The following is a 14,197-nucleotide window of genomic DNA, read 5'->3' as shown; positions in this document are numbered from 1 at the left end:
TCTATTTCAAACAGGAATAATTCTGGAGAAGTTCTATGGGCTGTGTTATGCAGGTCAGATTAGATGATCACAGTGGTCCCTTTTGGCCTTAGAATCTATGAATAACTGTTTTCAGACTAAAAAGCAACGGAGGGTCCTGTTTTCAGACTATTGGGCTTAGTGTCACGAGTGGCAACACTGGTCTTCTCTAAACGCCTTTTCCAGAAGCTTGTGATTTGCTCAGACATTTTCCTCTGGGACAGAAATTGCAATCACTCTCCAGTTCAGTGGTGGAAGCTTTTTCGGAAACAGAGAACAAAATCCAGAGGATTTATTGAATTATGTCAGCATTAAAAAGAGCTTGACATTTAAAAAATGTTCAGTATTTTTTCCTCACACAGATAACTCCCAAACACCAGCTTTGTTTCAGAAGTTCAGACTCTGCCTTCTCATAGCCCTCCATGTAGGATACATTCTTTGCCAATTGAACAAGCTGTTTTTTTATATTACAAAATTACTAATGTGTGTAAATGACATTCCGTGCACAGTATACCACTTTCCTTAAGTAAATAAGAATGTGCAAAAGAAGCCAATGAATCTCTCTCAAAACGCATCCATTGAAAGAGGGACAAGAAGACTTTGATTGGTCCTAATCAAGACCCACTCCACATCCTGTCTTGCCCTATGAGCCCACTAACCCCATCAGCATCTCCACCACCAACTATGATTCACAAACAAACTTGGAAGGATTCGATTTTTCTTAGTATATGTCACCAAGAATTGATTTCACTAGACACACACAAAACATATTTCCATCCATAATAGTTGAAATTTACAGATAGGCAAAGTAAGTAAAATGAGAACTTAGAGTTTGATTTAAGGATATTAGCTTTTTCTATTTTGACATGTGATGCTGACAATTTGTATTTTAATAGTCATAAAACGTTAGCTTTTTAAATCTCAATGTCTACTCTCATTATGTAATTTTTGTCTGGTTCCCTATAAGTTCTCACCACTCTGAAAATTTATATCAATACAAACCAGAAAAAAATGCTTGAAACCCATAATTTTATGCAACTGAAAATTTAAATGGATAAAAATATAAAAAATGCTTAAAAACAAACATTGATATTACCCATCAAAATTATATTTAAAAAAATCAAATTCTGCCAAGCATATTCACGAATGTGCTAACTGGTGCCCAGCGTACCCAACCTACCATTGCTGCTGTCTCCTGTAGCTCTGGCCTCACTCTCCAGCTGCTCTATGTAGCACTGGAGGAAAACGCTGGGGATCTCCATAGCGTGCAAGTTATGGGGTTTCCTGGTTGGGACACTTCCCTACCTATGCTTTTTATAGATTCCTAGAATTTAACACCAGAAAAGACAATAGATGCTCAGATATTAATAGTGACATAGTGCTAAATATTATAGTCCTGGAGCCCTGCCTCTCCCTTCCATGCCCCACCTTACACTTGCCCTCTGCCCCTTCTCTCCCCCATCCACTTTCTCCACCCCCGACCTTAAACCTGCCCCCTACCCTCCTCCTTCTCCTGTCTCCTACCCCATCACTTCCCCTGCCTTTCCTCACACTCAATTCACATGCTCCACTCTACTCGCCCCTCAGCTGGTCAAAACATTCTTTGGAGTGGCTGAGTAAAACTGTCAGACCCCCACTCTCTGATGGTAGGGGGCTGTGACATTACCCAGATGTAGTAGAAAAAGAGAGCCTGAGACATGAGGCCGGGTATAAGGGCTTGGTGTAAGGCCTAAGGCCCAAATTAAAGTCAGGTCCTGCTGATATATGGCAAAGTTAGCAAGAATCAGGCTATGAGCAAAAGTCAGACCCTGTTACAAAGCAGATGCCTGCAGGTTCACCATTCAATACATGAACTTGGCAAGAACCGGGCTGGCATTGCAAAAACACAAGCACTCCTAGGCACTGAGTATTCATGTGAACACATTCCAGAAGGGTAGTACCAGAATACCCTGATACCAAATTTAGTATAAATACACTCCCCGAAAATAATACAGGGACACTCTAACCCCTCCTAAAGATAAGGTCAGGATGACAGGGTGATGGATAGAGATATTTTGATCGAACCAACATGTACAAGGTAAAGGGTGGTAACTAGCCACATTAGAGGAGCATATTTTTCTAGATCTTTAATCATTGTTGATGCTCTCCTCTAGACTTTCTCCAGTTTGCCCACATCTTTCCTGAAATGTGGCGCCCAGAACTGGACACAATACTCCAGCTGCGGCCTAATCCATGCAGAGTAGAGTGAAAGAATTACTTCACATGTCTTGCTTACAACACTCCTGCTAATACATCCCAGAACGATATTTGCTTTTTTTCCCCCCAGTGTGAAACTGTTTACTCATATTTAATTTTTGATCCACTATGACCCCCAGATCCCTTTCCGCAGTACTCCTTCCTAAGCAGTCATTTCCCATTTTGTATGTGTGCAACTGACTGTTTATTCCTATGTGGAGTACTTTGCATTTGCTTTACTGAATTTCATTCTATTTACTTCAAACCATTTCTCCAGTTTGTCCAGAGCATTTTGAATTTTAATCCTATCCTCCAAAGCATTTGCAACCCCTCCAACCTTAGTGTCCACAAACTTTATAAGTGTTCTCTCTATGCCATTATCTAAATCATTGATCAAGATATTGAACAGAATCAGACCCAGAACCCATCCCTGTGGGACCCCCCCTTAATATGCCCTTCCAGCTTGACTGGTAACTACTCTCTGGGAATGGTTTTCCAACCAGTTCTGCACCCATCTTATAGTAGCTCCATCTAGGTTATATTTCCCTAGTTGGTTTATAGGTCATGAGAAACAGTATCAAAAGCCTTACTAAAGTCAAGACATACCACATCTACCACTTCCCCCCATCCCTTGTTACCATGTAAAAGAAAGCTATTAGGTTGGTTTGAGATTATTTGTTCTTGACCTGGCACAGTTCAGGGAGGAAACATGCCTCTTATAAGCAATCCTCTGCGGGGATCTGCTCTTGTGCCCAGGAGAGTGTTTCTTGCTCTCATGGTGGGACTTGTTCTTACTTTTCGGTGCCAACAATTCCACACAATGGTTCATGCTCAGTGGGGCACGGCTCGACTGTGGAGGCCACTGTACAGGGTGGTCTCCCTGGCCAGAAGCCGAGTGCATTGGAGGCCTCATTGCCTCTTCCATCAGGAACGTGCAGAAACAGAGCGCACTGGCCTCTCTGGTTCTGGGCAGAGGGGACTTCAGATCGTACACTTTGCCGAGATGTGTGCTTCTCCCAGGCAGTAGAGGCACCATTGATGCTCGTCACAGATGGAAAAGGAATGAGGGTAGGAGACGAAGCTCTTGAAGCCCAGGATCCTGAGCAGTGATGAGGGATTGAGTCCCCCGACTGGAGAGGGGTTTTACTAAACTACAGACTGTACTACAACTATAATCACTATACCAAATATATTAACTCTCCCAATAAGCTATACAGCATAAGCAAAGTCTAAATTATTTACAATAAAGATAACTCTCTTCTCTGGATAAGAGTGAAGGAGGAATAGGGTCTCAGACTCAGGCCATGCGATGGTATGAGGGAACTGGGGTGGCATCGACCCACACTGGCCCTTTTATACAATCAGTCACGCGCACAAGGAAACATACTGTGCATGTGTGGGTCAACAGATGCTACTGGGAAAGAAACTTCTAAAGTCGGGGCATGGCACACATATGCACTAACATGTGGAATACACATAGGGAGCATCACTCAAAGAAGGACGTGATCATGGTTAGCAAACAGTGCCTGGAGCACTGGGCCTGGTGCAAGATTTAAGGCCTGAACCAGATGCTGTGAACCAAAGTCAGGCCATGTATTAAAGCAGATGCTTGCAAGTTCACTCTCCAGTACATGAACTGGGCAAAGCTGTTGCTAGTGTACCAGGTGTGACGTTGCACTCTATATGATTTTATGAAAATATGCTAATGAGTATGAATATAATGTAACTGGAATATGCTTCATGCAAAAGGTCTCTTGTAAGGTATCGTTACAAAGCTTGTAATCTACTGAGTGTGGTCATCCTATTTGTATAAATGTATCACTCTTGTATCTGAAACTAGAAATATAAAATATAACTCTGAGGGCCTATTGTAATTATGCAAAGTGTGGGCCATTAATGGTGGTTTGGAATCTTGATGGCTCCCATTAACCAGGACAATTGTCTGTAGATGGCTCTGTTTTACTTGTAAGTCTTCCTGTATACATGTGTGCTGGCAAGTAGGTAATGAAGTCTTACAGTGACATGTGATCATGTCCCCTGAACTGTAATCCATCTTTAACCTGGCACTTTTCCATTGAGAAGAAGGGGGTGGGAACCCAGAAAGGGACAAAGGATTCCCGCCTTATACAAAAGATATAGAAGTGGGTGGAACAGAACTAGGGTGACCAGATGTCCTGATTTTATAGGGACAGTCCCGATTTTTGGGTCTCTTTCTTATATAGGCTCCTATTACCCCCCACCCCCCGTCCTGATTTTTCACATTTGCTGTCTGGTCACCCTAAACAGAACAAAGTAGAGAGCCATCATGAGAAATCTCCTAGCTACCACCTGAGCTGGAACAAGAGCTGTACCAGGGGAAAGGATTGTGCCCAGACTAGGAAGGCATCCAGTCTGTGAAAGAAACTTATTGAAACATCTCTGAAGGTGAAATTTTATCTGTATTCAGTTTTATTACTGTATTAGGCTTAGATTTGCATGTTTTATTTTATTTTACTTGGTAATTCACTTTGTTCTGTCTGATACTACTTGGAACCACTTAAATCCTACTTTCTGTATTTAATAAAATCACTTTTTACTTATTAACCCAGAGTATGTATTAATACCTGAGGGGGCAAACAGCTGTGCATATCTCTCTATCAGTGTTATAGAGGGCAAACAATTTATGATTTTACCCTGTATAAAGCTTTATACAGAGTCAAACGGATTTACTTGGGGTTTGGGCATCTGAATGTTAAAGACAGGAACACTTCTGTAAGCTGCTTTCAGCTAAGTCTGCAGCAGTGGCGCACGTGGTTCAGATGCTGGGTCTGTGTTGGAGCAGACTGGCGTGTCTGGCTCAGTAAGACAGGGTGCTGGAGTCCCAGGCTGGCAGGGAAAGCAGGGGCAGAAGTAGTCTTGGCACGTCAGTTGGCAGTTCCCAAGGGGGTTTCTGTGATCCAACCCGTCACACCAGGCACTAGATATTTACGTAAATATATTCCAGCTAGTACAGATATATCCCAATTTAGTACCAAAGAAAATAGTTTAATAAAATAATGAATAGGGATGTTTTGTCCAAGATATCAGGAACAAGAAGAGGAAACAAACAGATGTTATGAAATACATAAAGTGGTAAGTTGTGTATTCCAGTTGTTTGACTTAGCCTATAAATGGCAGGGTACTTTGCCTTAACCCTTTATTCGGCCACGGGGACAGCAGAAATTCCGGCTGCTGATTTAGCTGTTCTTTGCTCTTGTGTTAGCGTACCTGTAACCATGGAGCCAGGTCTCACGGAGCCAGGATGTTAGCAATAAACCTGGCCGAGTGCCTTTGTCACTGAACAATGCCTGTGGTCTTTCTTTATAAGTAACATCAAAAGCTGTTGAATAAGCAGGCCACCTTATCTGCGGCTAAAAATAAGCAAAAACAGAAGCACTGAGAAGCCTGAACAGCGTTACTATGGCAACAATGTTCCAGCCATCAGCACTCAACTACACTAGATGTCTGCTACACCAGCTATCTGCGCACATGTACACACGCAAGCCAAGTGACAACATATAAGAACATAAGAACAGGCATACTGGGTCAGACCAAAGGTCCATCAAGCCCAGCATCCTGTCCTCTGACAGTGACCAATGGCAGGTGCCCCAAAGGGAATGAACAGACAGGTATAAGAACAGCTATACATGGAAATTGCATCTCAGCTGTTGACTGCTACAGCTTCTTTGGCTGGCGTTGGAGGACTGTTTTCTTCATTCAGCTGGGTGTACTAAAAATTTTGAAACTGCATGGAAACAGGTTTGGCTTCAAAGCTGATTTTTCTTTTTTAAGCATTTTAATGTTGAAAGCACCCTGAGTCAATATAGATGACTCTTGTAAACTGTGAATTACGTTTAAAATGTTGCATTATGACATTAATATTGATGCATTAACAACAGTATTTTCCAGATTGTATATAAAAAAATTACCACAAATATGAACTTGGTTAGTATTGAATCTCTAAATAACTTTTTGGTGTTAACAATGAAATAATTTTGTTTTGTAATGACAAAGATTTTTATTCCATGTTGAATTTATAAAAGACAAGTTATTAACTTTATAGCAGCACATGACAGAATTCAAGTTCTCTTTATTTAGTTACAGGGAGATAGCCATCTTTAAAACAGTTTATTGTGAAAAATCGTAATCCAAAGCCCCCTCAGCCAGGTTGTTTAAAAAAAAAAACCACTAAACAAAAATGGTACTAACATAACATTTGCCAACTATCACATTACTCATTTTGTTTGTATTTATATCCCTTTCTTCTTCAACCCTATGTCTATTTAGACTGTAAACTCTTCCGGGCAGGGGCTTACTCGAGATTTGTACAGTGATTAGCACGATGGAGTCTCAATCTCAGGGTTTGTCTACCCCTGAAATGCTACACTGGCACCGCTATAGCACATCAGTGTGGACACTACCTATGCTGACAGGGGAACCCCTCCCTGTGACAAAGGTAATCTACCACCCCAAAAGGCAACAGCTAAATCAATGGAACAATTATTCTGTCAACCTAGTGCTTCTACACCGGGGATTAGGTCATTTAAACTATGCTCTGGGGTGTGGATTTTTCACACCCCTGAGTGGCATAGTTAAATGACCCAATTTTCCAGCATAGACCAGGCCTAGGCATTACTGTAATATGAATAAATGAAAATAATAATTAGGCTCAATGTGCAATCCCTGTGTTCTGTTGTGTATTGCAGTCATTTGTCACACATTTATATGGCGTGTGTCACACGCCAGCAGGTTTGAAGGTCGAGAAGCATAAAGGCAGGCAGTGAAATGGCATCCATCTTCCCAGGGGGAGCCTGTGGCTTCAATCCCAACTGAAACAAATGGAAATAGCAGCTATCATTACACTGGTCTACAATTTTTGAGAAGTCGTCTGCTTCAGAGATAAAATGTGCTATTTATTATGTATTTTGATGTGCAGAATTCAAATATGACAATTAAAACAACTGATTGGCTACTGTTTCTAAGATATTTAAGTTTTTACATTTTATGTCTATGTATATTGTGTAGATAGTAGAGTTTTAATCAAATTGTAAACCTAGGTCTTTTCATGTGTTTATGGTTGCTTTACATGATAATATTTCACCTGTCCTGTTTATGTAACACTTTAAAAATCAGCAAAAGGGTTATATAAATAAAATTTATTATGAAACAAAAGGCAAAAAACTATTATGTACATAGTTTAGTCCTATTCAGTGTCTACTCGGCGCTTCTCTTGTATTCATTAAATGGACATCTCTTGTCACTGTCCAGCAATAGTCTGCAAGCATTGATGGGCTCCATTTGCCCTGATAGCGTTTCCCCATTGTTGCAATGTCCTGGTGAAATCGCTCACTGTGCTCGTCGCTCACTGTTCCGCAGTTCGGTGGAAAAAAAATCTAGATGAGAGTGCAAAAAATGTATCTTTAGTGACATGTTGCAACCAAGGCTTTTGTATGCCTTGAGGAGGTTTTCCACCAACAACCTGTAGTTGTCTGCCTTGTTGTTTCTGAGAAAATGTATTGCCACTAACTGGAAGGCTTTCCATGCCGTCTTTTCCTTGCCACGCAGTACATGGTCAAATGCATCATCTCGAAGAAGTTCACGAATCTGAAGACCAACAAAGACACCTTCCTTTATCTTAGCTTCACTTAACCTTGGAAATTTTCCACGGAGGTACTTGAAAGCTGCTTGTGTTTGGTCAATGGCCTTGACAAAGTTCTTCATCAGACCCAGCTTGATGTGTAAGGGTGGTAACAAAATCTTCCTTGATTCAACAAGTGGTGGATGCTGAACACTTTTCCTCCCAGGCTCCGATGACTGTCAGAGTGGCTAATCTTTCTTGATGTAGTGGGAATCTCTTGCATGACTATCCCATTCGCAGAGAAAACAGTAGTACTTTGTGTATCCAGTCTGCAGACCAAGCAAGAGAGCAACAACCTTCAAATCGCCACAAAGCTGCCACTGATGTTGGTCATAGTTTATGCACCTCAAAAGTTGTTTCATGTTGTCATAGGTTTCCTTCATATGGACTGCATGACCAACTGGAATTGATGGCAAAACATTGCCATTATGCAGTAAAACAGCTTTAAGACTCGTCTTCAATGAATCAATGAACAGTCTCCACTCATCTGGATCGTGAACGATGTTGAGGGCTGCCATCACACCATCGATGTTGTTGCAGGCTACAAGATCACCTTCCATGAAGAAGAATGGGACAAGATCCTTTTGACGGTCACGGAACATGGAAACCCTAACATCACCTGCCAGGAGATTCCACTGCTGTAGTCTGGAGCCCAACAGCTCTGCCTTACTCTTGGGTAGTTCCAAATCCCTGACAAGATCATTCAGTTCACCTTGTGTTATGAGGTGTGGTTCAGAGGAGGAGGATGGGAGAAAATGTGGGTCCTGTGACATTGATGGTTCTGGACCAGAAGTTTCATCCTCTTCCTCTTCCTCGTCTGACTCAAGTGAGAATGATTCTGGTGCATCAGGAACCGGCAGTCCTTCTCCGTGGGGTACTGGGCGTATAGCTGATGGAATGTTTGGATAATGCACAGTCCACTTTTTCTTCTTTGACACACCTTTCCCAACTGGAGGCACCATGCAGAAGTAACAATTGCTGGTATGATCTGTTGGCTCTCTCCAAATCATTGGCACTGCAAAAGGCATAGATGTCCTTTTCCTGTTCAACCACTTGCGAAAATTTGTTGCACAAGTGTTGCAGCATATGTGTGGGGCCCACCCCTTGTCCTGATCTCCAATTTTGCAGCCAAAATAAAGGTGATAGGCTTTCTTAACCATAGTGGTTATACTGCGCTTTTGTGATGCAAAAGTCACTTCACCACAAATATAGCAGAAGTTATCTGCACTGTTCACACAAGTACGAGGCATCTCTGCTCACTCTGGCTAAACAGAAATGTGTCCCTTTGCAAAATCAAACACTGACAAATAAGAGCACGACACTGTATGATTTCTAGAGCTGATATAGGGCAATTTGTTCAGCAGAGTGATGTAAGCTTCGTTATGATTGCATCATCCATGACTTCTAGGAATAACATGATGCAATTCATATCATGCATGACGCAATACCAGCTTCAGATTGCATCATTCATTGTTTTGCCTAAAAAGCAAGTACTGTCCAAACCCAGTCATAGATTTATTCATAGATCCAGTCAAAGATGTATTTTAGTCATTTCTGGTTTAAATTGAGATCCCTTCCCTTTATAACTCACTTATCCTCCGCCATTCCCAAGTCAAGGGTCGTATATACTGACCCAATAGCATATCTTGAAAACTAGAGCCAATCAACAATTTTAAGCATCATTTTCGTTCTCAGTGACCCAGAATTAGTAAAGTTTGACTACAGTTATTTCAGAAGCATTTTGGCTGTAGAGCAGTGTTACCAGAAGCACCCCGTCACAGTAGTGAGGTAGTGGCCATCAGAAGTTTCAATCCCATTGCAAGTTATAGAAACTGGCAGCCATTCTGAGTAAGGGAAAACTCTATTGAAGTCACAGATTCTACTGGACCATTAGTCTGATGACCTGTATAGCACAGACCACAGAATTTCCCCCAAAATAATTCCTAGTGCATATCCTTCTGAAAAACCATCCAATCATAGAAAGTGGAATAGAGAAAGTAGCAAATTTGCACCATTTCATGACATAGGATGGGGTGGGGGGAGAATCTGTCAATCTATCCCAGCAGGATTCCAACAAAAATGGTTGAGAACTACTGACTTAGCTCATTGTTAAAGCACCAGCTCCACTTGTTCTTAAAGATTTACTTAAACAAGTTTGGTTCTCACTGATTAGCATGACCCTAGAATCACAAAGAATTGTAGTTCTTTACTGGAAATGAGATTTTTAAACCTAAAAGCTCTGGAATTTCAGTTTTGTTCATTATTTAACACATCTCCTGAAATGATGACTGTAGTAAGTGCATTGCCAAGAAAAAGTTCTTCTGGTATATATAGTAACCATAGTGTGAGAACTCAAGTCAGTCTTATTTGTATTATTCAGTAAAGTAAGAAATTATCCTATTTCTAGGAAAAACACTTTACATATTTTTTATCATGCTCTGCATCTTCCTATTTATTTTTTGTTTTGTTAAATCCCAAAAGAGAATGTACTGCTTTGATTCAGTCACAACTACAGAAAACACAGAAGCCTTTCTTTCAGGGATGTGCACATGGATCTTTTGGATAAAGGTTATTGAATAAGACATTGAAACCATCAGGCAAGCAGATCTCCAACACTTACTTAGGCCTTGTCTCCACTGGAAAGGGTTTGCTGGTATAGCTAAACCAGTGGTTCTCAACCAGAAGTACACGTATCCCTGGGGGTACGCAGAGGTCTTCCGGGGGTATATCAAATCATCTAAATATTTGCCTAGTTTTACAAAAGACTACAGAAAAAGCATGAGCAAAGTCAGTACAAACTAAAATTTCATACAGACAATTAATTGTTTCTACTGCTCTATATACTATACACTGAAATGTAGGTACAATATTTATATTCCAATTGATTTATTTTATAATTATATGGTAAAAATGAGAAAGTAAGCAATTTTTCTGTACTAGTGTGCTGTGACACTTTTGTATTTTTATGTCTGATTTTGTAAGCAAGTAGATTTTAAGTGATGTGAAACTTGGGGGTACATAAGACAAATCAGACTCCTGAAAGGGGTAGAGTTGTCTGGAAAGGTTGAGAGCCACTGAGCTAAACCACCAAATATCCCCTAGTGGAGATGTTATTTATACTGGCAAAAAGGTCTTTTGCTGGTGTAACTTATACCAGTTCCCCAAACAAAATAAGCTATACTAGAAAAAGTAATTTTCTTGCCAATATAACTGCAACCATGCTAGAGCTTTTATGGACATAATTATGTCTGTTAGGCCTGGTCTACACTATGACTTTAATTCAGATTTAGCAGCGTTAAATCTAATTAACCCTGCACCCGTCCACACAACGAAGCCATTTATTTCGAAATAAAGGGCTCTTAAAATCGATTTCTGTACTCCACCCCGACGAGCAGAGTAGCGCCAAAATCGATACTGTCATTTCGAATTAGGGTTAGTGTGGCCGCAATTCGATGGTATTGGCCTCCGGGAGCTGTCCCACAGTGCACCATTGTTACCGCTCTGGACAGCAATCTAAACTCGGATGCCCTGGCCAGGTAGACAGGAAAAGCCCCGCGAACATTTGAATTTCATTTTCTGTTTGTCCAGCGTGGAGCGCACAGGTGACCACAGATAGCTCATCAGCACAGGTAACCATGCAGGCCAATAATCGAAAAAGAGCACCAGCATGGACCGTACGGGAAGTACTGGATCTGATCGCTGTATGGGGAGAGGATTCAGTGCTAGCAGAACTTCGTTCGAAAAGACGAAATGCCAAAACTTTTGAAAAAATCTCCAAAGGCATGATGGAAAGAGGCCACAATAGGGACTCAGATCAGTGCCGCATGAAAGTCAAGGAGCTCAGACAAGCCTATCAAAAAACAAAGGAGGCAAACAGTCGCTCCGGGTCAGAGCCGCAGACGTGCCGCTTCTACGCCGAGCTGCATGCAGTTCTGGGGGGGGGGGGGTCCGCCACCACTACCCCACCTCTGACCGTGGATTCCGAGGTGCGGATAATCTCATCAGCTACACCTGAGGATTCTGCGGACGGGGAAGAGGAGGAGGAGGAGGACGACGAGCTTGCGGAGAGCACCCAGCACTCCGTTCTCCCCAACAGCCAGGATTTTTTTCTCAGCCTGACTGAAGTACCCTCCCAAGCCAGTACCCAAGACTCTGACCCCATGGAAGGGACCTCAGGTGAGTTTACCTTTTAAAATATAAAACTTGTTTTAAAAGCAAGCGTTTTTTAATGATTACTTTGCCCTGAGGACTTGGGATGCATTCGCGGCCAGTACAGCTACTGGAAAAGTCTGTTAACGTGTCTGGGGATGGAGCGGAAATCCTCCAGGGACATCACCATGAAGCTCTCCTGGAGGTACTCCAAAAGCCTTGCCACAAGGTTTCTGGGCAGTGCAGCCTTATTCCGTCCTCCATGGTAGGACACTTGACCACGCCATGCTTGCAGCAAGTAATCTGGTATAAATGCATGACAAAGCCTGCCAGCGTATGGTCCCGGTGTTTGCTGGCATTCAAGCAACATCCGTTCTTTATCTCGCTGTGTAATCCTCAGGAGAGTGATATCGCTCATGGTAACCTGGTTGAAATACGGGAATTTAATTAAGGTGACAGAGGTGGCCGTTCCTACTGGGCTGTTTGCCTGTGGCTGAAAAGAAATCCTTCCCTGCAGTTAGTCAAGCGCAGCGGGGGAGAACTGGCCCTGAGCTTTTCGCGTTTGGCGTGCAGGGATCTTCCCTGTTACCAACCACGCGATGGGGGGAGGGGTACAGCAATCATCCCAGATAATTCATGGCAGGAAGTGGGGGGGTGGGGGGGTTAGTTTGGTTTCTGCAGGGATCTTCCCGGATACCAGCCATGCGGTGGAGGGAGGGATAAAGCGATCATCCCAGAGAATTGGATGGGGGGGGGTTGGTTAGTTTGTTTTCTGCTGCTGAAGGTTAACAGGAAAACCGCAGCAGTCAACGGGCTTTGCTTGGTATGTGGGAAAGGAGGGCGCAGAAGCCAAAAGACAATGGCTTACCATGGCCGCATGCAAGCTGAATTCTGTTGCCCGGACCTGCGTCTGTGATCTCTAACACCAAAGCCACAGGCACTCAATATTAAGATGGAAAATGCGACCTTGTACTGAAATCACATGTGCTATGTAATGTGAATAATGTTGGACACCGTGAAAGAGTATAAGCATTGTTCTGTAAAATGTATCATTTTAAAAACTTCTCTCCTTTTTTTCAACCCTCCCTCCAGCAGCTGCAAATTTTTCAAGCCTCCCTCCTCCGTCCCGAAGGCTATCTCAGATAAGGCGGCGGAGAAAGAGGACGCAAGACGAGATGTTCACGGAAATAATGGCGTGCACCCGCAATGAAAGAGCTCATTTGAATGAGTGGAAGGACACAGTATCTAAATTTAGGAAAGATGCCAGTGAACATGAGGTCATGAGGGACGCTCGAGATGAGAGGTGGCAGGCTGCAACGCTGGGGCTGCTGCGTGATCAAACGGACATGCTCCGGTGTCTGGTGGAGCTTCAGGAACGGCAGCAGGATAACAGACTGCCGCTGCAGCCGCTGTATAACCTCCTTCCCCCCTCACCATGTTCCATATCCTCCTCACCCAGACGGGTAAGAACGTGGTGGGGGGGGGGGCTCCGTGCACCCTCTCACTCCACCCCAGTGGACAGCCCAACCAAAAGGCTGTCATTATATTGAATTTTTTCAGTGGCCTTTTACTTCCCTCCTATCCTCCTCCCAAACCTCACCCAGATTACCTTGTCGGTTCTCTCCCTATGTTTATAATCAATTAATAAAGAATACATGATTTTTAAATGATAGTGACTTTATTTCCTTTGAAAGCAAGATGGGGGAAGGGGGAGGGTGGGTTCCTTACAGAGAATGAGTCAATAAAGGGGGCGGGTTTTCATGAAGGAGAAACAAACAGAAATTTCACACTGTAGCCTGGCCAGTCATGAAACTTGTTTTCAAAGCTTCTCTGATGCACAGCGCTTCCTGGTGTGCTCTTCTAATCGCCCTGGTGTCTGGCTGCACGTAATCAGCAGCCAGGCGATTTGCCTCAGCCTCCCACCCCGCCATAAAGGTCTCCCCCTTACTTTCACAGAGATTGTGGAGCACACAGCAAGCAGCAATAACAATGGGGATATTGGTTTGGCTGAGGTCTGAGTGAGTCAGTAACGATCGCCAGCAACCTTTTAAATGACCAAATGCACATTCTACCACCATTCTGCACTTGCTCAGCCTGTAGTTGAACAGCTCCTGACTCCTGGCCAGGCTGCCTGTGTAT

The 14,197-nt window shown here is 42.8% G+C and overlaps 1 protein-coding gene across 17 annotated transcripts in view; it reads right to left on the bottom strand.

The window, feature by feature from the left end:
* The window catches only part of ENOX2 (ecto-NOX disulfide-thiol exchanger 2), a 155,609-nt gene that overhangs the window by 108,542 nt on the left and 32,870 nt on the right, over positions 1–14,197 (bottom strand). Inside the window, exon 1 of one of the 17 annotated variants that reach the window (XM_065556365.1) lies at positions 1,199–1,308. The exons of the other annotated variants lie outside the window; for them this stretch is intronic. Within the exon in view, the coding sequence (XP_065412437.1) occupies positions 1,199–1,280 (82 nt within the window). The 5' untranslated portion in view covers positions 1,281–1,308. Of the gene's footprint in view, positions 1–1,198; positions 1,309–14,197 lie in introns of those variants that run through there. 17 annotated transcript variants of the gene reach the window in all.

The sequence above is a fragment of the Chrysemys picta genome, chromosome 9 (assembly GCF_011386835.1).
Source record: "Chrysemys picta bellii isolate R12L10 chromosome 9, ASM1138683v2, whole genome shotgun sequence".
In the NCBI taxonomy this organism is placed as follows: Eukaryota; Metazoa; Chordata; order Testudines; family Emydidae; genus Chrysemys; species Chrysemys picta.
This window is presented reverse-complemented; position numbering and strand designations above follow the sequence as displayed.